Here is a 26973-nt window from a genome sequence, read left to right on the forward strand (position 1 = left end):
TGCTATGTGGTCATCATCGGCTCTAACAATGACGAATCACCTTTCATCTAAACTCCTCCCCTTCCTTCAGCCCTCCAGGATATTTGTTAAAATTTTATTATTGTTGAGAATATAAACAGCAAAATATACACCAATCCAACAGCTTCTACATGTACAATTCAGTGATATTGATTACATTCTTTGAGTTGTGCATTCTTTTTCTGAGTTGTTCCTCCTCCATTAACATAAACTCAGAATCTTCTAAGTTTCCTATCTAATCTTTCCAGTTGCTGCTGTCAGTTTGATCCCATATAGATAGATCTTGAAAGAGCACAATGCTCAAGGCAGACATTCTTTACTAGTGAGGCTAAACTATTGTTTGATTTTAAGAAAACTTCAGGAGATATTTGTGGGTAAAGGTTTAAAGATTATCTTAGGGCAATAGTTTCAGGGGTTCATCCAACCTCCATGGCTCTAGAAAGTCGAGTCCATGTGAATTTGAAATTCTGTTCTCCATTTCCCCCCTTTTGATCAGGACTCTTCTATACTGATCAAAATGTTCAGTAGTGGTAGCCGGGCACCATTCAGTTCTTCTGGTCTCTTGGCAAAGGGTGCAGTTGTTCATAGAGGCAATTAGCCACACATTCCATATCCTCCTCTTACTCCCAATTCTTTCTGTTGCTCCACGCGAATAGAGACCAATTGGTGTGCTTTGGACGGCTGCTTAAAAGCTTTTAAGACCCCAGGCACTATGAAACAAACTATGAGGTAGAACAGAAGCACTGACCACAATATTAGGCCACTTAACTGGGATGTCCCATGAAAACATGGCCCTAAACCCCTAAATCAAGGAACCAAATCCCATGAGGATTTTGGTTGTACTTATGTAGCGTTAGCAACTACTTTTCTTTTTTCATTGTTGTAAACATATCATATAACTTTTGCCAATTCAACTTTTTACAGGTGTACAACGTATTGACAGGAAATGCAACAATCGGCTATGCAATCCTACCCTTAAATAATGTGATTTTTCCATCACTGTTAACCCCATCTTTCCCTCTCCCTCCTGTCCCTGGTAACCACTAATAAACTTTGGTCTCTATACTTTTGCCTTGTCTTTTTATATAAGTGAGGTCATACAATATTTGCCCTTTTGTGATTGACTTATTTTACTCAGTATAATGTCTTCAAGCTCTGTCTATATTATAGCATGTGTCAAGACTTCATTTCTCTTACCGGCTGAGTAGAATTCCATTGTATGTATGTACCACACTTTGTTTATCCACTCATCTGATGGGCATTTAGGTTGTTTCCACCTTCGGGCTATCAGGAATAGCACTGCAATGAACACCAGTGTGCAAGTCTCTTTTTGAGTCTCTGCTTTCAAGCCTTTTGAGTATATAGCTGGGTCATATGGTAGTTCTATTTTTAGTTTTTTCAGGAACTGCCACACTGTTTCCCACAGCAGCTCAACCATTGTGCATTCCCACCAGCAACAGATAAGGGTTCCAAGTTCCCCACATCCTCACCAACATTTGTATTTTCTGTTCGTTTTATCTTAGCCATTCAAGTAGGAGTGAAATGGTGTCTCATTGTGGTTTTGATTTGTATCTCTGTGATGGCTAATCATGTCAAACATCTTTTTGTGTCTTCGGTCATGATTTGAACGTCCTCTTTGGTGAAATGTGTATTTAAGTTCTTTGCCCATTTTATGATTGGCTTGTCTTTTTGTTGTTGTCAAAGTTTTATATATATTTTAGTTATTAGATTCTTATATTCGTTTTTCAAAGATATTCTCCCAGTCAGTTGTCTTTTCCCTTTTTTTTTGTAAAGTCTTTTGATGAACAAACGTTTTTAATTTTTATGAGGTGCCATTTATTTGTCTTTTGCAGTTTGTACTTTTGATATTATACTAGATAATCCATTGTTAAAAGCTAGGCCTTACAGCATTGCCCCTGCATTTTGTGAAAATTTTATGATTTTAGTTTGCATATTTAGGTCCTTAATCCATTTTTAATTTGTTTTTGTGTATGGTGTGAGGCATGGATCCTGTTTCATTATCCTGCATGAGGAAATTCAATTTTCCTAGCACCATTTATTGAACAAAATCTTTTTTCCCCATTGAATGGACTTAGAGCGTCCTTGTCAAAATCAGTTGATCCTAGATGTGTGGGTTTATTTCCCGACTCTCGATTCAATTCCACTGGTCTATGTGTCTATACTTATACTAGTAGCAGGCTGTTTTGATTACTCTAGGTGTATCAAAAAAAGAAAAAAACCAAACCCCTTGCCATCGAGTCGATTCCGACTCACAGCAAAACTATAGGACAGGTAGAACTGCTCCATAGGGATTTCAAGGAGTGGCTGGTAGATTCGAACTGCTGACCCTTTGGTTGGCAGCCTAGCGCCATCAGAGCTCTGGGCTGACTTGACTGCAAGGGGGAATAAAAAAACTCAAACTGGCCCCCAGGGAGGTCTTCCTATTGGTTTCAGACACCTGAGCTATGGGGTACACAAGGAGGCAGGTAGAGGGGTGACTATGGAGCAGGCTTCACTGCAGGGCCTTCTGCAGCAGTTGCAACAGCCTGGCAACCCAACAATTACCAGGTGGGGGAGGGGGTGCCATGCTTCAGTTGGATCTCCAAGGAGGTCTGCCTTGTTGCTATCAGAGTCTCCCTCCCCAACCCCCCTCATCCCTCCCCATAGATTGTTGGTTCTGAGTGCCGCCTCCACTCAAGATGCCTTCTTCCTAGCACACAACAGCCTCAGTGAGCAGTCCTCAGCACCAACTAGAAGTGGGGCAGACTAACCCAAATTTATCCCCAGGGAGGTCTGTCCTGTTGGTTTCAGAGGCCTGAGCTACGGGGTGGATAGGGAGGCAGGTAGAGTGCCGACTATGGGAGCTGACTCCACCTCAGGGGCCTTCTGTAGCAATTCACAGTAGGCTTGCAGCCCAACAGTGTCTGAGTGGGTAAGGTACCGGCACACTTCAAAAGGCCCCCTGGGGAGGTCTGCCTTGAGTTTAGAGCAAAAGCTTGGGGTCCTGTCTCTTTGTATAGGCATGGTCTGTGGTGGTTAGAGAAGCAGGCCCTTTTGCTGGGGCACTTCCCCAGTTCACAGCAACCAGTGGCCCTGTGGCTGCGGGAGGGGCAGGGATGGTGGAGATTATCGCCTGTGTGCTGTTCCCTGCTATGTTCCTCTGCTCCTAGGTTCAGAGTCCTTCAAAGTCCAGCACCAGTTTCCTTGCTGTATTTCTTATATTTGTGGGGGCTGGTCAAAACAAATCCTCCGCCCTGGATATCTCCGAAGCAAATCTCAGACATAATTTCATTCATACAATATGCACTATGTGTCTCTAAAATTCTTTTCCTTTTTAAAGCTTGAGCTTAACAGCATTATCACAACTAAAAACTTCAAACATCAATTCCTTAACGTCAAATACACAGTCAATTTTCAAATTCTCCTGTTTTAAAAAATTTTTACAACTGGTTTGTTAGAATCATGATCCGAACATTTGGCTAAGTCTCTTCATCTACAGGCTCATTTCCCTCTTTCAAAAATATTTGTATATTGTAATTTACTTGCTAAAGTATTTGAGTTGTTTGTCCCTAGAATGAAATGACCCTTAACAAATGTTTGAGCGTCTGCTCTGGGTCAGGCAATGCACTTAGTGCTGGAAATAAAGGAATGAGCAGACAGCCATGGCCCTGACTCTGGATTTGAGACAAGTCCTTTACTTTCGCTAGGTTCCCCCTTCTCTAGCAAAGTGGGACTGGACTAGATGGTATCTAAAGGTTCCGCCAATATCCCCTCTGCGATTCCACGCAAAACGCCAGCTAAATATACTCCCAGGTAACTTTCGTCGCGAACCAAGCAGGGCCGGGCTGCCGGGCGGACCTGGCTGCGGGCGAGCCCGGGGCTCTCCGGCGCCGACACGCCCCCTTCTCCCGCCGGCCGCCGCCTACCCCTTGGCTGGCCGCCCGACCTCCAGGGCGTCCAACCCGAGACTAGAGGCCGAAGTAAGGCAGGAGCAGCCCGCCCCGGAAGCCAGAAAATCCTTACCCGCAGAAGGGGAACCCGGCGCCAGCCTGTGGCCCGCCATTGCGGGGAACGAACGGTAACGCCAGCAGCTCCGACCCGAGGGCACGGGCCCAGCTCCAGCCCAACTACAATTCCCAGCGTCCTTAGCGGCGAACCGGTTACCACGGAGATGGGCTGGGCTTGCCACTACGACCGCCCCGCGGCCTGGGCCTGCCGGCGGCCGTGCGCAGAATAACCCTCACCCCTACGGCTTTAAAACGGGTCTTTCACGCGCCCCCTACATCCAGTCCTTAGTTCTGGAGCCCGAGGAAGAAGATCAGTTCGACTGCACCGGGGCCCATGGGGGAGGCCGAACTACATTTCCCAGAAGGCTCCGGGCACACTCCACCTCTAGTCGCGCGGCACCCTATCGGTAATATCCAGTTGTTGCCAAGGAGACGAGTCCCGGGGTATTGAGCTAAGAGCATCCTTCTGAAGCCCGCGAACAGAGAAGAGGGAGACATACAACGGGAAAATCGGAAATTGGGGTATCTAGCAAGTTCTACTCTGTCCTATAGGGTCGCTATGAGTCAGAATTGGCTGGACGGCACTGGGTGACTGGGTTAGCAACGTTAAAGAGTACATTTCCTCCTGTTTGCCTTTTTTGTTTCCACTGACGCTTAGGGCCAGAGCAAAGATCGCACAACCCTCTGGGAAATGAACTAAATGAACTATCCTAAACCAAAACACCAAACCCGTTGCCCTCGACTTGATTCCGACTCATAGCGACTAAGGACCACCAAAAATGTAGTCCTGTTGATGAACTGCCACCACTGTGAGCACCGCGGTGAGCCAGGCACGCGGAGGATAAGGGGATAAAACCTGTCACTCCTTTACCGTCACCTCCACTCAAACAAAATGTATCTCCTAAATATTTGTGGAATCTGTGCCTTTTTCTTCATGCCAACACTCAGTGCTGCATTTCAGACACTGGATTTCTTACCTGGGTCATTTACCTGACTGGTCTTCCTCCGTCTTGCTCCCCTTAAGTCTATTCTCCAAACGGCAACCAAAGTAATCTGCCCCTACTCTGCTTACAGCTCTTGGAAGGCTATCAGAATCAAGTTCAAGGATTTCAGCTGTATGTTTGACCTCAACTACTTATACAACTATCTCCCACCATTCTCATCATACATAATCATCTTTCTTCTTAAATTGCTCTTCATCTTAGTTGTCACTGATACCTTTAAGCTATTAAATGGAGAGCACAACTTCCTGCTTTCAATAGTTGCACCACAAAAGGGTGATAAGTCTAGTTGGATTTGCAAAATAGATATATTCTTGAAAAGTATTTGAATAGGTTTCTATAAACAGAAACCAAGTTGCCTCATTTATTCTGAAAACAAAATTAGCATTTTATTCTTCTGAACAAAATATTTCATTACATGATATGGTTAACTCACACCTAAAAAAAAAAATGGTTATATGGTTAACTCACACCTAGGCCTTTTAAAATAATACAGAAAAAAAAAGACAGCTCTTGTATAAAGTCATTATCACAAAACTCCAAATAAGACTATAAATATAAAATAAATGGGTTTTTATTCTATACAGCACCTTGAAAGCTTAACATCTACAGTTACACCTGGTCTAAAAAGCTGTGTGGAATAAATCTGCACTGAAGGTTTTGAGAAAGGAGGCATACTTTAAAAAAGTCTATCAAAAAGCCTAGATAGGGAATGAACTGTAAAGTGCAGAAAGATAAACGATGTGTTGCTCACATCAAAGCACCAAGAGCTTTCCTTTTGAAGTGGGAATAGTTGGCAGATACAACATTCTTATTGGCTTTTAACTTTGGTTGAAAGAATGGCCCATATCATTGATGTAGAGAATTATTTAAGTGATAAAATAGAAGTCATATCAAAAATACGTAATCTCTTCTTAACATTCAAAAGCAGAGAGTTTCCTCCTTCCTCATTTATTTAATTTCTTTGGTTTTGTTTTTAAAAACTTGGAATCATTAATTTCTTGCCTAAGGAAGGAGCACATTTGTTGAGAATGCATCAGCCAAGGCTTGGAAAGCCCTTGAATTAGCAGGGCATGCTAAACTGGTATAACAAAGAGTACAGCTTTGCTGGTAACTGAGGACTTAAACAGGGATTAATAAAAAAGCAGTACTCCTTAGTGTCTGGGGTCTTAAAAGCAAGTGGCCATCTGATATACAATTATTCGTCTCTACTAATCCAGAGCAAAAGAGAAAGGAAAAAACCAAAGACTTAAAGAAGAAACTAGTCTACCGGACAAATAGTTTACATGAACCATGGCCTCATCTGCCCTGAGACCAGAAGAACTAGCTGGTACCTGGCTATCACTACTGACCACTCTAATCAGGGCCACAATAGATGGACCCTGATAGAATGGGAGAAAAATGTGGAACAGACCTCAAATTCCAAAGACAAAACAAAGCAAAGAAACAATATCAAAAACCAGATTTACTCGACTGGTTGAGACTAGACTGGTTGAGACCAGAGGACTTCCCAAGACTACTCCCCTGAGATACTCTTCAAACCCTGAACAGAAACTAACCCCTGAGGTATCTTTGGAGCGAAATAACAAATAGGTTAAAAAATAATATCATCCATAAGTACTGTGCCTTTTTTAAAAAATCACCAAATGAGACCAAACAGTCAACAATTCCTTAAAACAAAGATGAGAATGTAAGGGGGCAGGGAAACTAGATTAATGGAACCACCAGAATGGAAATGAGAATGATCATGCATTGTGAAGAATGTAACCAATGTCACTAAACAACTTGTGTACAAATTGTTGAATGGGAGCCAAAACTGTGTAAACCTTCACCTAAAACACAATGAAATATTATTTTTTTTGAACAGCAGTATTCCTGATACCTATTGAAAAGGTAACTGGGTTTGTACCACTTAAGAAAGTTACTCTGAAATATGGCTCTTCTAGATCTTGGCTCCTGCTTTCCCTAGCTGATCACTCTCGAGAATTGCATAAACATCCTGGCCTTACTTGTCACCTTCTCAACAATGTGGTTAAATATAACTTCATAATACTACTTGGTCATTTGAGTTCAAGAAATAGGATGCAACATACTTGCAAACCATCCTCCTGGGTTGCTCAGTTTCACAAATGGTAACCATATCCCTTATCTGTCCTGTTGTTGCTGTGGTTGTTTGTGCTTTACAAGTGTCAGCCTCAGAGAATGACACTCTTAGCCATGTTCACTTGTGGTCCCCTCTGCCCAGTTACCACAAGACAGTGAAAAGAATGGAGGCTTGGGGTCTAGCCCTCCTCCTGCCCCTAACTCCCTTGGCCATCTTAGACTAGTCACTTATCTTCCTTCCCCAAACCTGCTCCATTCAAATTCTAGTGAATGGCAACTGCGGTAGGCCAAATAATGGCCCCTGGATGATGTTGTTGTGTGCCAGAGCTGGTTCCGACTCATAGCAACCCTATAGGACAAATAAGAACTGCCCCATAGGGTTTCTAGGCTGTGATCTTTAGAGGAGCAGATCTCTAGGTCTTTTCTACCCATATATCATGTCCTGATCCCTGGAACCCATAAATGTTACTTTATTTGGAACAAGGTTTTTGAAGATGTGATTAAGGATATTGAGATGCAGAGCTTATCCTGAATTCTATGGGTAGGCCCTAAATGCAATCCCAAGTGTTCTTATAAGAGAGAGGCAGAGGGAGATTCGATACACACAGAGGAGAAGGTTATGTGAGCAGAGACTTGAAGATGCTGGCTGTGAAGATGACAGTGATGTGGCCACAAGCCAAGGAATGCCAGCAGCCACCAGAAGCTGGAAGAGGCAAGGAATGGATTCTCCCCTAGAACCTCCAGAGGGAGCACGGCTCTATCAACACCTTGTTTTCAGCACACTGGTACTGATTTTGGATCTCTAGCCTTCGGAACTGAAAGAATACATTTCTCTTGTTTTAAACTAAGTTTGTAGTTACCTGTTACAGCAGCCCCAGAAAACTCATGTAGCATCACCACCAAATCAGACTCAGAGGAGAATCTGACTCTCTGTTTTCCCCTCCACCTATAAATCCCATTGCCCTAGCCTGGTGACGCAGTGGTTAAGAGCTCAGCTGCTAGCCAAAAGGGTGACAGAACCCACCAGCTGCTCCTTGGAAACCCGGTGGGGTAGTTCTACTCTGTCCTATAGGGTTGCTATGAGTTGGAATTAATTTGACGGCAGCAAGTTTGGTTTGGGTTTGCTACCTATCCACCGCCTCATCAGGACTACCACGGCAGCCTCTCTGCTAGCCTGTCCCCCCACCCCCGTGGCCAATCTTGCACTCCTTCCAATCCAGCCACACGGTGCACATGCTGTTGTCAGAGGGGTGTTTTTTTCCCTAAAATGGAAGTCTGACCACATTAATCTGCAGTTACAGTCCTTCAATGGCATCATAATACTTATAAGATGAAATGAAAATTCCTTGGCCTGGTATGAGAAGCCCTTCATGTACTGGCTCCTGGTCTTCCACCATTCCATTCGTACACACACTCACTCACATGCTTATACCCCATACATGTTCACATACTATCTTAGTCATCTAGTGCTGCTATAACAGAAATACCACAAATAGATGACTTTAACAAACAAAAATTTATTTTCTCACAGTTTAGGAGGCTGGAAGGCTGAATTCAGGGTGTTAGCTCAAGGAGAAGGCTTTCTCTCTCTGTCACCTCTGGGGTAATGTCCTTATCTCTTCAGAGCTTCTGCTCCTGGGCAATCTTCATGTGGCTTGGTATCTCTCTTCCCCCATCTCTGCTTCCTAGCTTGCTTGTTGAATCTGTTTTATATCTCAAAAGAGATTGACTCAAGATATGCCCTACACTTTCCCAAATGGGATTATAACCACAGGCATAGAAGTTAGGATTTACAACACACGTTTTTGGAAGACACAATACCATCCATAACACAAACACATACCCACACATACACACACGCCTGAGACGTGCTGAACTACTGATTAAGCTGTTTTATGCTTCTGTGGCTTCCATGTGCTATTGTCACGTGTGATACAAAGAAGTCATCTTATCTCAACCATATGCTAGCTAGCACATGGATGGAAAACATCACTTTGTTCAGCATATAAAGGAAACTTCCTAGGAAATTATAAACCAGAACTAGGATGCTATCACCAGCAATCCTTTCCTCAAAAAAAAAAACAAAACTGATCGTTGAAATCGCCTCTCTAAAATACCACAAATACATTTACATCTCAAACCATGTTTTTCAATACCGTTAAAAATGCCCATCAATAAAAAATACAATACTTCAACATAAGTGGTTACTAAAAATATCCAATAAAAATACAAAATTCTGACAAAATGATTATGTGGAAAGTTATGCAGCTGTAAAAACAACAACAAAGCAGCTCTTTATGTATTGACGAAGGTCTCCAAGATAAACGCTAAGTTAAAACAGCAAGTGGCAGAAAAGTATAGTTTGCTACTGATTCCAGAATAAAAGACACGGTGCACAGACTGCCACTGACAGCCCTTAGAAGGTAAGGGTGGGTCTTCTGGAGAGGAAAGGGTGGCTGAGGGACAGGAAAGACAGAGAGACTTCTTCACTGAGTGCCCTTTTCTAACCTGTACATTTATGGCCCATTAAAATTTAAAAAATCTTCTCAATTCAAACACAAGGGTTGTACTCTGGCCATTAACCTAAATGAAAGTTGCCAGGCTGATGTTTCCCTTGAGCTCTGAAATAATCAGGAAAAATCAGATAAAAAGAATTTCGTTTTGTTTTGGAGCTGCATTTTGCAAGATCAGTTATTATTACTGTACCAATTAGGTAAGTAAGATTTGCTTCAGCTAGCGCTAACATTATTTTATGTTCCCTGCCTAAGAACCAACTAGGAGTAGGTTGGGCAGCAGAAGGAAATTAACCTGGAGTTCAAACGTGGCCACTGGTAATTCAGGCAGTTTACCAGGAGTTGACTGTAGTTCAATCTAAATTTACCGGGGAATTATCACTATGTGGAAAAACCACTCCCTCACGTGGATTGCCCACGTAGCTACGTTTCAGCCCTTCTAGTTGTGAGAGTGAGACACACCCTTGCAGATGTATTCATCTCTCTTCAGGGCCACTACTTTTTGCCCACTCCAGCTGAAATGATCTACATCTAACTTTTGGTCTATTTAATGTATTTTCAAGGTATTTCAGATTGGCTATATTAAAAAAAAAATCACAAATATAAAAACTGTGAATTAAAAATAATTCCTAAAATTATTAAAACAAAATTGCTTTGTGCAACAAGGTATAAACTCACCATATATGATTATTCCGAACACTCAATCTTTCTAAGATTTAAAAAAATTAGGCATTATGGCAACGTAACATTGATTTTATATGTATGACATGAAATGTTGAAGAAGAATGTAATTCCCCTGAGATCATATAACACTTCTTAGATATTGTATATGAACTCCACCTTTCAATATGATATGGTGTCCAGACATCAAGGACATCAAAATAAAAAAAATTCAGAGAAGTTAAATGCTGACATTCTTCAAAAATACCTGAGGTCAGCAGGTAAAGCTTCCTCTATGTAGGTTTGTCATGAAAAATATCATTGCATTTCTTACTGCTGTAACAAGGATAATATTTTGAAGATATTCACCTGATACATTCTCAATTTCCCTGGAAGGCATAGTCTTCTCTCAGGAAGCTGAGAGTTGAGAATTACCTGACTTGCCACGGGCCAGCTGTTGCAAGCGGCAAAGTGACACTGCCATATAGGCACAGCTTCAACCTGGGATTGGATGGAGGGCACAGCTGAGTCTCAGAAGATGTGCAGGGCCACCCTGCACTGGCCCCTGAACACATGGGAAGGCCATGCCATAAGCCCCACCAGTCCTGGACTTCAGCAGGACATGGCCAGTACGGTGGCCGGTGACATCTCTGCAGAGGGCAGGGAAGAACCAGAGGACCTAGCCTTGGAAGAGCTGCTGCACCCCAATGAGGCCACATACACTTTCCTGACACCATCTTGGGAAGAAGGTAAAGGAGGAGGACTGTAACCTAGAACTGACTAAGTGTTTATGTAAAAGAGACTGAGCTAAGCTGAAAAGATTTTAAATTCAGGAGATACACACACCTTCATTTGGCATGGGTAAGTACCAATGCTTCCCTCATTATCTAGGGGGATGGGAGTGAGTGAGATTTAGACCAACTCGATGGCACTGGGGGTGGGGATAGAAAATAATTTACAATTTTTTTTTGCCTATCCAAAATGTAGTTTAAGATTTTGACTCTACGTCACTATTATTTAGAAACAGAATGGAAGCTTCATGAGGGCAAGGATGTGTGTCTATTTCGTTCATGCTATATACACTCAGCACTAGAACAGTGCCTGGCACATAGGAGGTGCTTGACAAGTTGGTATTTGTTGAATGAATCAAAGAATGAAAAATCACATTCAAACCAATACACATGGGTAAGCTACTGTTGTATCATTATTGGACTATGATAGTTACAATTCCACAATTTTTTTAACTTGGCATATGAGAAGGGAAAAAAAAAAAAAAAACCCTCTATTTTCCAGCTCTTTGAAAAGGTCTGGGGCGAGGGAATCAGAATTCAACAATGTGATTTTCTCAACTAAACGAAAGGTGGCATGAGTCAAATGCTTCAGTGGCTGACTGGGACCTTCTATGACGAGGAGAAAACTTTCTTCTGTAGTCACAGGGGAAAGTAAACCTAAGCAGCTGGGAAAGAGCTGACTTTACTTGGGATGTGGGACAGTCCCAGCCACAGGCGGCTTAGGTAATAATGGACATCTCCTCCCGGTCCCTGCTCTCAGACACTGAGTTGACTATGTTTTTTAAATACTTTATGAATTCCAACCGGATCTCCTCAGGGTCATCCTCGAGATTCGAGTGCACGAGCTTCAGCTTGTTCAAGGGTGATGCTGGAACAAGAACATGAGGTAATTAGGCACAAGCTTTTAATGGGGGCCTGTTTCAGCTTCAAATGATCTGAGATTTATTAATTTTCTAAAGTCCAAAACTAAAGTGTCTGCCTTGGTCCAATTTAACGGAGCCAGGCTTCGCCACACTGCCACCTGGTGATAGGATAAAAACTCTACAAACCTCTTCCAGGTCCTCCATGTTCTTGAATGAGAAAGGAAGGGGATTCTGAATTGGAGGCTTTTCTAGGGAAAAGGTCAGGAAAATTTGTCCCTAACTACCAATCAGTGGTTAAAGCCAGATTTTTCCCCTCTTAACGTCTGCCCACTTTTAAAGTGTGTACACCCTGGCCTGGATGGTTCAGCAGGTCTTCCAGCCGCCTGGCAATTCTGATTTACATGGGGAGAAAGACAAATACCTAGAACACTTTAGATGCTCAGTAACTATGGGTAGCTGCTGGTTCCAAAGACAAACACCCAATCAGCTGGTGTCCAGTCAAATCTGACTCATGGCGACCCCATGTGTGTCAAAGTCGAACTATGCTCCACAGGGTTTGCAATGGATGATTTTTCATAAGTTGATTGCCAGGACTTTCTTCTGAGGTGCCTCTGGGTGGACTCAGGCCTCTAACCTTTTCGTTAGCACTTGAGCATTTAACTATCTGCACCACCCAGGGTCTCCCAGAGACATATAAACTGAAAAACCAAACCCATTGCCATCGAGTCGATTCCGACCCACAGCAACCTATAGAACAGAGTAGAACTGCCCCATACAGTTTCCAAGGAGCACCTGGTGGATCTGAACTGCTGACCTTTTAGTTAACAGCTGTAGCTCTTAACCACTACACAGCCAGGGTTTCCTCCCAGAGACATATGGAAATACATAAATCCATAAAAGATTTAAAACAAAAGTAGAAAGGAGAAATTCCAATCTCCTTACGCAAAGACAGGCTTCCTCTATCGCTTCCAGAGCCTGGTTTGTGGTGTGCAATTAAGAGACATTGAGTATCCTGTAAAAGCTGCTGCTGGACAAAGCAGGAATACCACATTTCAATTTCCTTCAGGTGGCTTGGGGTGTCAGCATTGAATATGATCACTACTCCATGAGAGTCCTTCATCAGGGCTGGCCAGCAAGACTCGAACCTTCAAGGCAGAAAAGGAGTCAGCAGGGATGTTAGGTCGTTGGTTTCTAACTATGGACTTTACAAATGATATCTTATTATTAATAATTGATTGATGACTTCTAATTGCATCATAACCCAAATGCTAAAGTCCATAAAACAATTCATATCACATTTATCAAGTTCCTAACATGTGTCAGGAATTGTACTAGGCCTGAGCGCAAGGTGCCTGGTGGGCAAATTATTTTTAAGTCGGTTGATGACTCAAACCCTCTTTAAAGCAAACATACTTTGGATCACCACCACAATCCCAAAGCTCAAATTCACACCCCGTGCCTTTGTTGTTGCTGGTAACATGAGGGTTCTCAAATTCCAGGATCCTAAAAATAAAAACAATAACAGCAACTGTACTTACAAAGCATCATACTTTTGGGATGTCAAGAGCACAAAAAATGGGAGGGTAATGGACCGGGACTCTTGGGGACACAGATTTGTCAGGGCTCACCTCACTCCTTGGGTTGGATAGTATTCAGTGATATCAGAAGATTCTGTCAGAAAGTTGGCCAGAACTGTTTTTCCACTCTGTAAAAACGAGAGTGAATCAAAAATCTTGGCTGAACAGCAGAATAGTATATTATAAATGAGTTCCTCTTTCCCCAAATAGCTGGCTTGGAACCAGGTATGATGGAGTGTAGACCATGGCTACCCTGAGATCACCAAGAGGGTTGGGTGGACCTCGCTGCCATGTGTGGTGGGGACAGCTTGGTCTGGGAAACACTGAGCCTGGTTGGGTACAAGGATTCTGGTATTGGCTCTGTCACTGGGTGACTTTACTCACATTGATTTCCCTGGCTGGGTCTCAGTCAACTTATCAGAGAGCAACAGAAAAAAATCGTTAGTTTGTGTCACTCTCTTTTTCCTTGCTTCTCTCCACATCTTCAAGAAAGCAGTGTGTCACTAATATGAAGCCATTGAGGCCCAGAAAAGGGAGTTATTGAAGGTCACACAGTGGGTCAGGGGTAGTGCTGGGTCCCAGGGCTGGGGACTCCTGGCTGGCTCTGTCACACTCTCACATATGGCTGTATTTCCTCCAGGATTATACAAGTCATGCACATTCTTGTATACAAAAAAAATTAGCAGAATGACAACAAAAAGTCCTCCTGATCACCTCCACCCAAACCATCCATCCAAGTCATTCCATTCCCCTCCTGAAAGGTTACAACTATCAGCTGTTTGTAAGGGTCTTTGTATACATTTACATCATTCCTTTAACAAATATTGTATATACCTGAATACACAGCAAGTTTTTTCTCCCCTAAAATTATTCCTCAGAAAAAGGAGGTTTCTTACATTTGAATTCTTATAATAACCTCTCAAATAATGCCCTTCTCTCTCAACTACCTTGTTTTGGACAACTGCTTGACTAAAACGGCCTCAGTCAATGCCAGTTTAGGCGGCTTGTAGAAGTCACTTGACAGAATCAGCCAAAAAGGGAGAGGGAATTTAACATGGCTTTAGTAATTTTTCCTGAGGATCCAGCCTCACAAATATCACTTAAAAACAACACATGAAGTGGTTATGTTGTGGAGGTCATGGATATTGATCTACAGGACAAATGAGTAAAGCAAATGTCCTGATGCCACACAATGTCTCTGTGGCTTGGAATTAATTTTCACGCACAGATTCAAACAGTGCTCTACCCTAAATAATCTACACAGGTGAAAAGATGACAGGCTTTGGAAACTGTTAGGTGATTTAAAACGTGGCTCTAGTCATGAAGACGACACAAGTCAAAGGTGCAGGGAAGGAGCTTGAAGAAAGCTTTCCTGAAATGGAATGAATCCAAATTTCTGAATCAATATATTCTTAATGCGCTTTTCAATGTGCATATAACTACATCAATACAGTGCACATTATAAAAATACATTTGTCTATTTCATCTGTGCCCTAAATTTTATATACGCAGGTTGGTAAAAACAATTTATCGGGGGGCTGAGGGGAGATTCTGATGAGAAAAGGAGGAAATTGCCTGGTAGTTTAACATATAAGTTATTTTTAAGTGTCTACCTTGTGCCAGGCACTGTTGAATAAGAACAAATTAGTTAGTGGTAAGTGCTAGGAGGAGCCCTGGTGGCACACTGGTTAAAGCGCTCGGCTGCTAACCAGCTGCTCAGTGGGAGAAAGATGTGGCAGTCTGCTTCCGTCAAGATTATAGCCTTGGAAACCCTATGGGGCACTTCTACTCTGTACTATAGGGTTGCTACGAGTTGGAATCAACTCGATGGCAGTGGGTTCAAGCGCTTGGATAGTTCAGTGGTAGAATTCTTGCCTTCCATCTGGGAGACCTGGGTCTGATTCCCAGCCAAAGCACCTCAGACATACCCACCACCCGTGTATGGGTGGAGGTCTGTGTGTTGCTGAATAGGTTGCAGCAGAGCTTCCAGACTAAGATGAACTAGGAAGAAACGCCTGCAATTTACTTCAGAAAACCATACAAAGAAAACCCTATGGACACAATGAGATTTGTTCTGTTGTACAAAAGGTCTCCAGGAGCTGGGCAACTTGACGGCAGCTAACAACAAGCGCTAGGATAAAAATAAAGCAGGGTAATGTGACAGAAACGTTGAATTGGGTGGTCCAGGGACTAAGATTTGAATGGCAATGAGCCAACTACGGTTTCCAAGCAGGGGGATGTTAAAGGGAACAGAACTGTTGTAAGTTTGAAGAGCAGTGAGGAAGGGAGACAAATGCATATGCAGAGGTATATTTTGTTGCTGAAGCTGAGTGACCAGTAGAAGAGTTCATTGTTCTCTCTCTTTGTATACGTTTGAGAATTTCCACAATTAAAAAAGATATCAATGCTTAATTTCCTTTTCATAATTTCATGCATACTACTGTTATTTAACTCACTTAATAGTTTATGTGTTGGAGATTTTTCCACGTCAGTACACACAGAGTTGCCTCATTTTCTTTAACTGCTGCAGTGTTCTACAGTAAAAATATACTTTAGCCACTCTTTTATTGATAAGCACTTCAGGTGTTTCCAACTTTTCAATACGGTATATGAATCATTGGTAACATGGACAAGTAGTTTGCTACAGTGGATTCTGAGAAATGTAACTGATACATTTAAAGCTACGGATGTTTTAAATTTTTAATAATTTCACCTCCAAAAAAAAATACTAGAGTACTCATTTCCCTACATGCACACTGAGACCATATTGCATCAATGTTTTAAACTTTTTCCATTCAATATGATGGGCAAACAAATGTCATCTTTTTGATTGAATTTGCATTCCTCTGATTGTGAGGTTGGGCATCTTCTTATTCTTATTGGACAACTGTATTTCTTGTGTGAAAAACCTTTCCTCTATTTTCTGTTGAGTGGTTTCTCTTTTATTTATTGATTTTTAAACATTCGTTATGTATTCTACCTATCCATCCTTTCTTTGTAAAGTATCTTGGAAATACTTTTTCCAGGCTTTAAAATCGCTGTCATTTCTTTTATGCCTTCTTCATTTTTGTGCGTTGCTTAAGACCTTCCCTATCTCAAGATTAAAAACCTATCTTGCCACATATCCATCTGTTGTCTTGTTAGCTGCTGTTGAGTTGACGCCGACTCACGGCAACCTCATGTACAACAGAATGAAACATTGCCAGGTCCTGTGTTATCCTCGCAGTTTCACATGTTGAACCCTATTGTGCCAATCCATCACACCGAAGGTCTCCCATTCCTTCAATGGCCCTCTATTTTACCAAATATGAAGTCCTCCTCTAGCCAGCAGCAGATTACCCAATAAGCAAGGTAAGCTCATGATTAGGGCACCAATAAAACACGGGCACCAGCTGTCCAAAGCAAAGCCCCATAGATGCCAAGCAGGCAGGACACAAGGAAAAACGAGTGCTGCAGTGGTAGGGAACTGGCAGGGCACTAAATGAAATTGATACCATTTTATAAATTTTGTATACAATTTTGTTTTTCATTTCAGACGGATAAGTATAATCTCACATTCAGTTCTCTCATTAATCACATAAGAACGCGCCAGTGGCACTGTAATCGTGTGGCTCGTGATGTATCTGGTCCCATGCAAAGCGCACTAAAACGTTATCTTCATGTGGAGCATACCCTGTATCTGTATCATATTCTTTGCGATCACTCTTGCCCCGGTCAGGTATCAGCAGAAGTCCAACGAACTGTGAAGACGCAGCATCAAAGGATGGAAAGTGAGTACGCAAGTTTTTAAGTATTATTTCAAGAGGAAAATCACTTGTGGAGGTCTGTGAAGGGCCCGCCAACAAACATCTCATGACAACGAATGGAATTGTTTCTGGTATAGGGTTGCTGCTATGAGTTGGAATCGAATCAACAGCAATGGGCTTGGTTTTGGCCTTGTAAGTACTATTTCTTTGAACAATCTCAGGCCTGAAGGGCAAAATTACATGTTCCAAATCATTTTTTTTTACTTACTAATTTTTGAATATAATTTTTATGCTAATAAAGTCCAAAATTGAATGTAAATTTTATTTTATAAATTTTATTTATTTATTTTCATTTATTCAAATTTATTTGCTATGGTAGAACCAAATTAAAAAAGTTATATAACTTTATATCCAGGTAAAATGAAATAGCAACAACTAAGTGGAGTGCAAAAACAAAAGCTCAGAGAAGATAAAAAGAAAAGGATTTCTGAATTCCTAAAGAAAATTCCAAAATTAATTTCCTTTTAAAACAACAAATCAGAAGAGAACTCTTCCATTGAACGCTTGAGTTTAATGGGTGCAAATTGTTGTACTAATACTGCTAGTACTGAAATTACGAACAGCAATATAACAGAATTTGTTCCAAATTTTGGATCCATTCTTGCTGTGGTAAAAAAAAAAAAAAAGTATAGAAACTATTTCAGAATCTGAAATTGTGGCATCTGCAGACCCCATAAATAACAGAAATACAGATCTTGTTTTGAGGAATAATTTCTCTTCTAAATTATGTAAATTACTGGATCAAAAGAGGGCCAAGTGGTTGCCAATATCACAATGGATCATTTGTGTTGAAAATTTCTGGACGGTAAATAAACAAGGTTCTGCAGCCAGACTATATTTCTACGGTGCAAAGCTAATGGTGAAAATTATAAGAGGGAGCAGCTACTGTATTCTCTATCAGCTGGCTCTATATATTGTTTTGTTTGCTACCAGTGGATTTAGTGATTGGTGCAACTTGAATATGATTGACAAACATGAACACAGTTCAATTCACAGAGATTGTATGTTGTCATATTTAAACTGAAGACATGGTTTTGGCTTAACTCATGAACTGGGAACACAAATTAATGAAGAACGCCCAGTATTGGGAAATCATTCTGCAACATGTTGTTGCTGTCATTACAACAACTGGTAAATGTGGACTACCTTTTTTGAGGAAGAAATGAAGTGTTTGGGTGCCCACAAAATGGAACTTGAACTTGTTGCTCAGTTTGATCCATTTTTAGCAGGTCACATCTCAAAATATGGTAATACAGGAAAGGGCAACCCATCGTGTATCTCTAAAACAATGTGTGAAGAATTAATAAACTCAGTAAGTGATAAAGTTCGATCAGCTCTTTTTAGTGAAACAAGTATGGCTCGATATGTCAGTTTGCCTGTAGATTCCACTCCTCATCTTTCTCATACAGATCAGCTAACTACTGTTTTAAGATACATATCTCCAACATATGAAAAACCTATCAAATGATTTATCACATTTACTAGCTTAAAAAGTCATGTCAGTGAAGAAATTGCACTATTTATGTGAAGCTTCCAAAATTGATTTTTCTAAGTTCAGAGGCCAGTCCTATGACAATGCTGCCTATATGTCACGGTATTATAAAGGCCTGCAACAGAAAATTTTAGAACATAATGAATATGCCATTTTCATACCATGTGCTGTATATTCACTTAACCTTGTAGGATGTGGCACAGTAGATTGTTGTCTGGAAGCAGATGATTTTTTTCCACTGTTCAGTTACTCTATACATTTTTTGCCACGTGTACTTACTGATGGGAAGTTCTTAAAATGTATTTAGATGTTTGATGTCACAGATTGAACTGTGTCCCCCCAAGATATCTGTCAACTTGGCTAGGTCATGATTCCCAGTACTGTATGATTGTCTACCATTTTGTCATCTGATGTGATTTCCCTATGTGTTGTAAATCCTATCACTATGACATAATGAGATGGATTAGTGGCAGTTATACTGATGAGATCTACAAGATTAGATAGTGTCTTAAGCCAGTCTCTTTTGCAATATAAAAGAGAGAAGTGAGTGGAGAGACATAGGGACCCCATACCACCAAGAATGAAGAGCAGGAGCATGCATCCTTTGGACCTGGGGTACCTGCGCTGAGAAGCTCCTCAACCAAGACTGATGAGAAGGACCTTCCTCCCAGAGCTGACAGAGAAAACCTTCCCCTGGAGCTGATGCCCTGAATTTGGACTTGTAGCCTACTAGACTACAAGAGAATAAACTTCTGTTTGTTGAAGCCATCCACTTGTGGTATTTGTTAGAGCAGTACTAGATGACTAAGACAATTGAATTAAAATGTCTTTCTAATACACTTTGGGATGTCCATGCTATGGCAACCAGTGCAATCCTGGAATTGTACACTCAGATTCTAGATGTCTACAAAAATATTGCTAAAGACCAGACACAAAAAGGAGATACCAAAAGAGAAGCTGAAAACATCACCAACAAAATGGAAACACTACCATTAACCCATTGCCGTCGAGTCTCATAGCGACCCCATAGGACAGAACAGAACTGCTGCACAGAATTTCCAAGAAGCGCCTGGCAGATGTGAACTGCCGACCTTTTTTTTGGTTAGCAACCGTAGCACTTAACTACCACACCACCAGGGTTTCCATGCAAACACTAGAGTATTTATGTTGATTATGTGGAATAATATATTGCAGCATTTACATCAGATGAGCCAAGGTCTCCAAGATTCAGAAGTAAATTTTAAAGACATGTGCAGATCTCTACCAGTCATTAAAAGGGTATTTACATACTGTCATGGACTGAAATATGTCCCCCCAAAAATGTATGTATCAATTTGGCTGGGCCATGATTCCCTGTATTGTGTAGTTTTCCTCCATTTTGTGAGTGTAATTTTATGTTAAAGAGGATTAGGGTGGGACTGTAACACCACCCTTACTCAGGTCACCTCCCTGATCTGATGTAAAGAGAGTTTCCCTGGAGTGTGGCTTGCACCACCTTTTATTTCTCAAGAGATAAATGGAAAGGGGAGCAAGCAGAGAGTTGGGGACCTCATACCACCAAGAAAGCAGTGCCAGGAGCAGAGTGCATCCTTTGGACCGGAGGTTCCTGCACTGAGATGCTCCCAGACCAATGGAAGACCAGTGCATCACAAGGACCTTCCTCCAGAGCAAACAGAGAAAGCCTTCCCCTGAAGCTGATGCTCTGAATTTGGACTTGTAACTGACTAGACTGTGACAGAATAAATTTCTCTTTGTTAAAGCCATCCACTTGTGGTATTTCTGTTACAGCGGCACTAGATGACTAAGACTCATACTTTAAGAGAAGATTTAAAAAACACAACAAAACAAATCCTGCCAAATAGAGATTATCAAGCAGTTCACCATCACAGAAGCATTAGAAAGAAACAAGTAAATGAGGGAAGCGCTCCAGAGTATCACTGAGTGCCAAAAAGCAATTTCACATAACCACCATCATCGACACGCTTGAATTTTGCATGAAAAGGAGGGCAAAAGTGTATCAAATTCTTTCAAATAGATATTCCTTCTTCAACAATGTGGATATACCTGGGGCAGAATGCGAGAAGGATCCAAGAAATTAGTGTAGGCTTATCCGGATGACTTATATACAAACTTCAACAGACAAGTAACAATTTCATGCTTACGTGAAAACTGAGTTTACAGATTGCGGAAAGACAAAATTTACTCATGTAGGCATGTATGATTCCATAATAGAAGATAAAATACAATGTGTATTTCCCAACGTCAAAATTGCTTTACACATATTGCTAACTTTAATGATCACAAACTGCGTAAGAGAAAGTGCATTTTCATCCCTAAAGAAATTAAAAAACCCTCAGCATATAATGATTCAAGAAAGACTCAGTTCATTATCCTTATTAAATATGGAAATAGATACTGTTCAGTGGCTTAATTGTGATGAAATCACTGAAGATTTCTAAGAGCAAAGAATAGAAAGAAATGTTTTTAATTATAGCATGTTAGAGATGAAAGATCTATCTAAAAATAGAGTAATTTGTTGCAATATTTGTTTTCTGATCATTAAATTTTCTTTTATGACATCTTTTCATTTGTTCGATTATAATTATAGCATTTATTATAAAACAAGCATCAAAATTGAAGTATGAGCCATTTAAAGCAAAATCGGTGTTGTGAGAGATCAACAGAATTTTATCGATTCAAACGACTAAGTTCACTGACTCATTTTCTTTGTTAGAGTATATGGAATATTCTTTTTGTAGAAAATGTGGTATATGGTAAAATCTTAATACCCGCATCCACTTAAAGTTTTATAACCCAGTTCATCTCATCCCGCTAAACCACATACACTACTTTGTGTTCAATTGCTAATATTATCCAAAAAACCAAAACTTGCTGTTGAGTCGATTTTGACTCATAGCAACCCTATAGGACACAGTAGAACTGCCCCATAGGGTTTCCAAGGAGCGGCTGGTGTATTTAAACTGTCGACCTTTTGGTTAGCAGCCAAGCTCTTAACCCTGTGCCACCAGGGCCTCGCTAATACTGTTGTTATTATTGTTAGGTGCCATCAAGTTGGTTCTGACTCATAATGACCTATGTACAACAGAACGAAACACTGCCCAGTCCTATGCCATCCTCACAATCGAGCCCATTGCCGTAGCCCTTGTCTGTCATTTTGTCACACTTGTGTGTTGCTGTGATACTGGAAGCTTTGCCACCAGTATTTCAAATATCAGCACGGTCACCCTTGGTGGACAGGCTTCAGCAGAGCTTCCAGACTAAGACTGAGTAGGAAGAGGACTTGGCCATCTACTTCTGAAAAAATTGGCCAGTGAAAAATCTTACGAACACTGCTGTGAACAGTCATATTTAAAAAGAGGTTACGTTATTGATAGCTAAGACACATACATGCACGTATATACATGTGTATATATAACTCATATATCCTGTTGGAGTACATAAGCAGAGGTGGGCTCACCACAGATTATCAGTGTTTACTGCCCTCACATGCCCTAATCTGGTCCTGCCTGTAGTGATTGATCCCTCCTGGTGATGTGTCCAAAGCAAGTGAGTCGGACAATATTCTGTTGTGATCCATAAGGTTTTCACTGGCTAATTTCAAGCAGCAGATCACCAGGCCTTTCTTCTCTGCCTGTCTTAGCTTGGAAGCTCCACTGAAAACTGTCCACCGTGGGTGATGCAGCTGCTATTTGAAACACCGGTGGCATAGCTTCCAGTAGCGATAGACGAGCCACCACGGCATGACAAACTGATAGACAGGGGGTGGTATCTCCATCTACTACTGTGGTTATCAACGTGTGGAAACTAGACTAAGGGCATCAGGATTGCCTGGGCACTAGTTAAAAAATTTTCGACTTCCTCCCCAGACCCACTGAAAGAAAATTCTAGGGGGAGGTGGGGGAGGTGGGGCGGCGGGGATGAGAGAAAGGGTGGGCAGCAACCTGTTTCATCAATCCCTCCAGGTGCTTCTGAAGTTTGAGAGTTTGACTACTTCTACAGGTTTTTTTTTTTTTAAACGTTTAGCATTTTAGTACATCTGAATTTTATTTTGTGTATGCTGTGAAGTACACGTGTAAATTTAATCCCCATTATCACCACCACAAAGGAGCCCTGGTGGCGCTTGGCCTTTAACCGAAAGGTCAGCGGTTCGAACTCCACCAGCTGCTCTGCAGGAGAAAAGATACGGTAGTCTGCTCCAGTAAAGATTCCAGCCCTGGAAACCCTATGGGGCAGTTCTACGCAGTCCTACAGGTCACTATGAGTCAGAATCAACTCCACGGCAACAGGTTGATTTTGGTTTATCACCATTACACACACATTAGTAGTTTCAAGACCATGTAATAGTTCAGTCTTCCCTCCTGGTTCTCTTGTTCCACGGACATATTCCTGAGGGACAAGCTGGGGTGCAAAGGGGAGAGTCATGAGATCTAGGTTCTGGTTCTAATGATGCCACTAACTGGCTTCGGGCTTGCGGGCCTCAGTAAAACGGGGTTAGCCTCCACCGTCTCCTTCGGGGCCCTGGCTGGAATCAAGGTCTGGGAGCGCCAAGTTCAGCGTAAGGTGGGCGCAGCCCACATGCGGGTGGGCGCAGTGGGATTGGGTTCCCCGCTCCGTGGGGGACCCCGGGAGCAAAGCACAGACCCGGGGCGCCACCTACGCTCCACCAGGCCCCGCGGCCCCGTTCCCCAGCCTGGGGCGCCGCTCCCGCCACCGCGTCCCCGGGCCTCACCTCGCAGGGCCCCACGAACAGGATCTTGGCTTTCAGCATCGCAGTCGGCAGCGGGAAAGCCGGCCCGAGCCCACCGGAGGGCAGTCAGAGCCGGCATAAAGGGCAGGAAGCCACCCCGCTGATTGGCTGCCTTCGTTTCCATGGAGACGGGGAGCGGAACGCAGGGGCCGACGGGATTCGGTCGGCTTCCGGCGCGCTGTGCCCGGGGTCTCCGGGGTGAGGGGAGAGGCGGTGCGCGTTTCGGGCTGAAGGCTGGCGGGCAAGGGAAGGAGAGAAGGTGGGAAAAGGTAGGAGAGGAACAAAACTCGGAATGAAGACTCGATTCTGGGCGTGAAGGACAGTGGAGCTCGGGAGACCCGCCTGCCTTTATAGAGATGCGGAAACGGAGACTCCGGGAGGGGGCGTAACTCTCAGTCCCTAAATTTAATTGGGAGCCCTAGTGGCGCAGTGGTTAAAGCCCTCCGCTGCTAACCGAAAAGGTGAGTGGTTGGAACCCACCAGCCGATCTGTAGGAGAAAGATGTGGCAGTCTGCTTGAGTAGAGATTTACAGCCTTGGAAACCCTGTGGGGCAGTTCTACTCTGTCCTAGGGAGTCGTTCCCAGTCGGAACCTCGTTTAGTGGCGCAGTGGTTAAGCCCTCAGCAGCTAACGGAAAGGTCAGCGGTTGGAACCGACGGGTGCAGTCTGCTGCGTACAGCCTTGGGAACGCAATGGGGCGGTCTTATTGTGTCCTGCAGGGTCGGTATGAGTCGGAATCTATTGGACCGCAAAGGATCAGTGGATAATCTCATTTATTTTTCCCTAATAACCCCCGAGAACACAGAGAGGCCTTAGGGCTGGTAAGCTGGCACTGGAACCAGGTCTTCTGACTCCTTTGTCACTCTGGCGTGGTACTGTCCACGTTGGTAACGGATGTATCACAGCCCTGGCTCAGTCTAGAAAAGGCCAGGAAAGAAAGTGTCCATGCTCTCTATAAAAGGGTTCACCACTCGCCATCATTTGAATGATCTGGGAGAAACTCTGGCATTGCTCAGAGTTGATGCAGGTGTCTGGAAGCATTGCTGCTAAATTCATTGGCTGCAGAGTCATTAAACCAAACCAAACCTGTTGCTGTTCAGTCAATTTCAACTCAGCGAACTTTTAGGACAAAGTAGAACTGCTGATAGCGTTTCCAAGGCTGGAATCTTTACGGGAACAGACTGCCACATTTTTCTCTCTTGGAGAGGCTGGTGGGCTTCAACTGCTGGCCGTTTGGTTAGCTGCCAAACACTTAACCGCTGCACCTCCAGGGCTCCTTGCTAGACAAAAAAGGTCATTAGAGAGTTTTCAGCAAAGGATTGACATGATCTGACTTATCTTCTTTAAAAAGCAGATTTTATTTTTTTTAGAGCAGCTTTAGTTTTATGGAAAAATTATGCAGAGAGTGCAAAGTTCTTGTTTATCCCCTTCCCCCTGCAGGTGGTTTTTCTTATTAACATCTTGCATTCCTGTGGTATATTTATGTGTTACATGTGGTGTCCCGTTTGTTATAATTGATGAACCAATATTGATACGTTGTTATTAACTAAACTCGATAGTTTACATTAGGGTTCACTCTTTGTGTTAGGCAGTCCTAAGCATTTTGACAAATACTTAATGTCATGTGTCCACCATTATAGTATCATTAGTCGTTAGAGAGATGCAAATCAAAATCACAATGAGATATTGCCTCACCCCTACTAGGATGGCTATGATCTGAATACAGAAAATAACAAGTGTTGACAAGAATGGAGAAACTGGAACACTCATTCCTTGCTGGTGGAAATGTAAAATGGTACAGCCACTGTGGAAAACTGGTGGTACCTCAAAAAATTAAACTTACTATTACCGTATGACCCAACAGTCCTAACCCTAGGTATGTACCCAAAAGAATTGAAAGAAGGAACACAAGCAAAAACTTGTACACCAATTTTCATTGCAACATTATTTATAATAACCAAAAGGTGGAAACAGCCCAAATGTCCATCATCAGATGAACCGATAAACAAAACATGGTATATCTAAATATCTAGACAGTGGGATATTATTTAGCCATAAAGAGAAATGAAGTCCTGATACATGCTATTACATAGATGAACCTTGAAAACACTATGCTGAGAGAAATAAACCAGACAGAAAAGGATAAACATTGTATGATTCCACTTACATGAAATATCTAGAATAGGTAAATATATAGAGACCGAAGTTTATTAGTGGGAGGGAGGGAGAAGGGGAATCATTATTTACGGTGCACTGAGTTTCGTTCATGGTGGTGCAATAATTTGGAAATGGATAGTGATGATGGTTGCATAACATGGTGAATGTAATGTTACTGAATGGTACATATAAAAAATGTTGAATTGGCAAATGTTTTGTTTATATATATTTTACCACAATGAAACAAAACTACAGGAGCCGGTTTAGACTTTTGGATAAGGCCATGAAATTAAAATGTCTATGTTGCAAGACTGTGGATGCAGAATATGTGAGAAGGGCTAGTATGACAAACACACACACACACACACACACACACACACACACAAACAAACCAACCCATTATCACACCTTTACTTCAGTGGGAGAGCCATATAGCCTTTGGATTACAAAGAACTGCTGAGTGAACTTTAAGGAAGAGTCCTCCTCAATTTCAGGATGTCATTAATTAATTAGTTCATCAAATAAATATTTTTCGAATCCCTGCTTTATACCAGACACTGTTTTAGGTACTGGGGATATGGCTATACCTCTTGAAGATTTTATCCAATATATAACATACTCTCAAGTACTTTAAAAAGAAAAATTTTTTTTTATTTTAGGTACTCTCAATTTTAGGTGGTGGTTGGTGGTTTGAGTCCATCCAGAGGCTCCCCAGAAGAAAGGTGTGATGATTTACTTTTGAAAAATTAGCCACTGAAAACTCTATGGAACACAGTTCTTTTCTAACATATGGGGTTGACATGAGTCAGAATCAACTCAGTGGCAATTGTGTTTTTTAAGTGCTATGCATAAAAATAAATCACTAAAAAGTTAAGCATGTGAGGAAGCCAATTTTGAATTGGGTAGTTAAGGCAAGGCAAGGCCTTGGTATGGGGGTGACAGTAAAGCAGAAAACTGAAGAGAAAGGTCAAGCAAACCATGTGAAGAATCTGGGGGAAGGGTATTCCAGATAGAACAAGGGCAAAGATGCCAAGGCGGAAATCAACTTGGCATTTCAAGGAATATCCCAGAGGGCTTGTGATAACTGTGCAGAACAAATAAATAGGGGTGCAGTTGGAAAGATCGTGTATGCCTTTGGGGATTTATTCTAAGAATGATGGGAAACCTGTGCCAGGACTGCATTTGGCTATGTGTCACAGAAACTCCACCACAGCAAT

The 26973-nt window shown here is 42.0% G+C and overlaps 1 protein-coding gene and 1 long non-coding RNA gene across 3 annotated transcripts in view; both read right to left on the reverse strand.

Moving 5' to 3' along the window:
• LOC126087128 (uncharacterized) overlaps positions 1–4137 on the reverse strand; it is a 28046-nt gene extending 23909 nt beyond the window's left edge. For both annotated transcript variants that reach the window (XR_007519651.1, XR_007519650.1), the window contains exon 1: positions 4042–4137. This is a non-coding gene — a long non-coding RNA (uncharacterized LOC126087128). The remainder of the gene's footprint in view (positions 1–4041) is intronic.
• Positions 4138–8453: 4316 nt separating this feature from the next.
• Positions 8454–23719, reverse strand: IFT22 (intraflagellar transport 22). The gene is made up of 5 exons (XM_049904228.1): positions 23582–23719; positions 13585–13661; positions 13370–13459; positions 12899–13101; positions 8454–11961 (listed from the first exon to the last, which is right to left on the reverse strand). Exons 1-5 carry the CDS (start codon positions 23618–23620, stop codon positions 11813–11815), a joined length of 558 nt encoding a protein of 185 aa, XP_049760185.1. The 5' UTR covers positions 23621–23719; the 3' UTR covers positions 8454–11812.
• Positions 23720–26973: the final 3254 nt, after the last annotated feature.

This window comes from Elephas maximus, chromosome 12, assembly GCF_024166365.1.
Source record: "Elephas maximus indicus isolate mEleMax1 chromosome 12, mEleMax1 primary haplotype, whole genome shotgun sequence".
Taxonomy (NCBI): Eukaryota; Metazoa; Chordata; class Mammalia; order Proboscidea; family Elephantidae; genus Elephas; species Elephas maximus.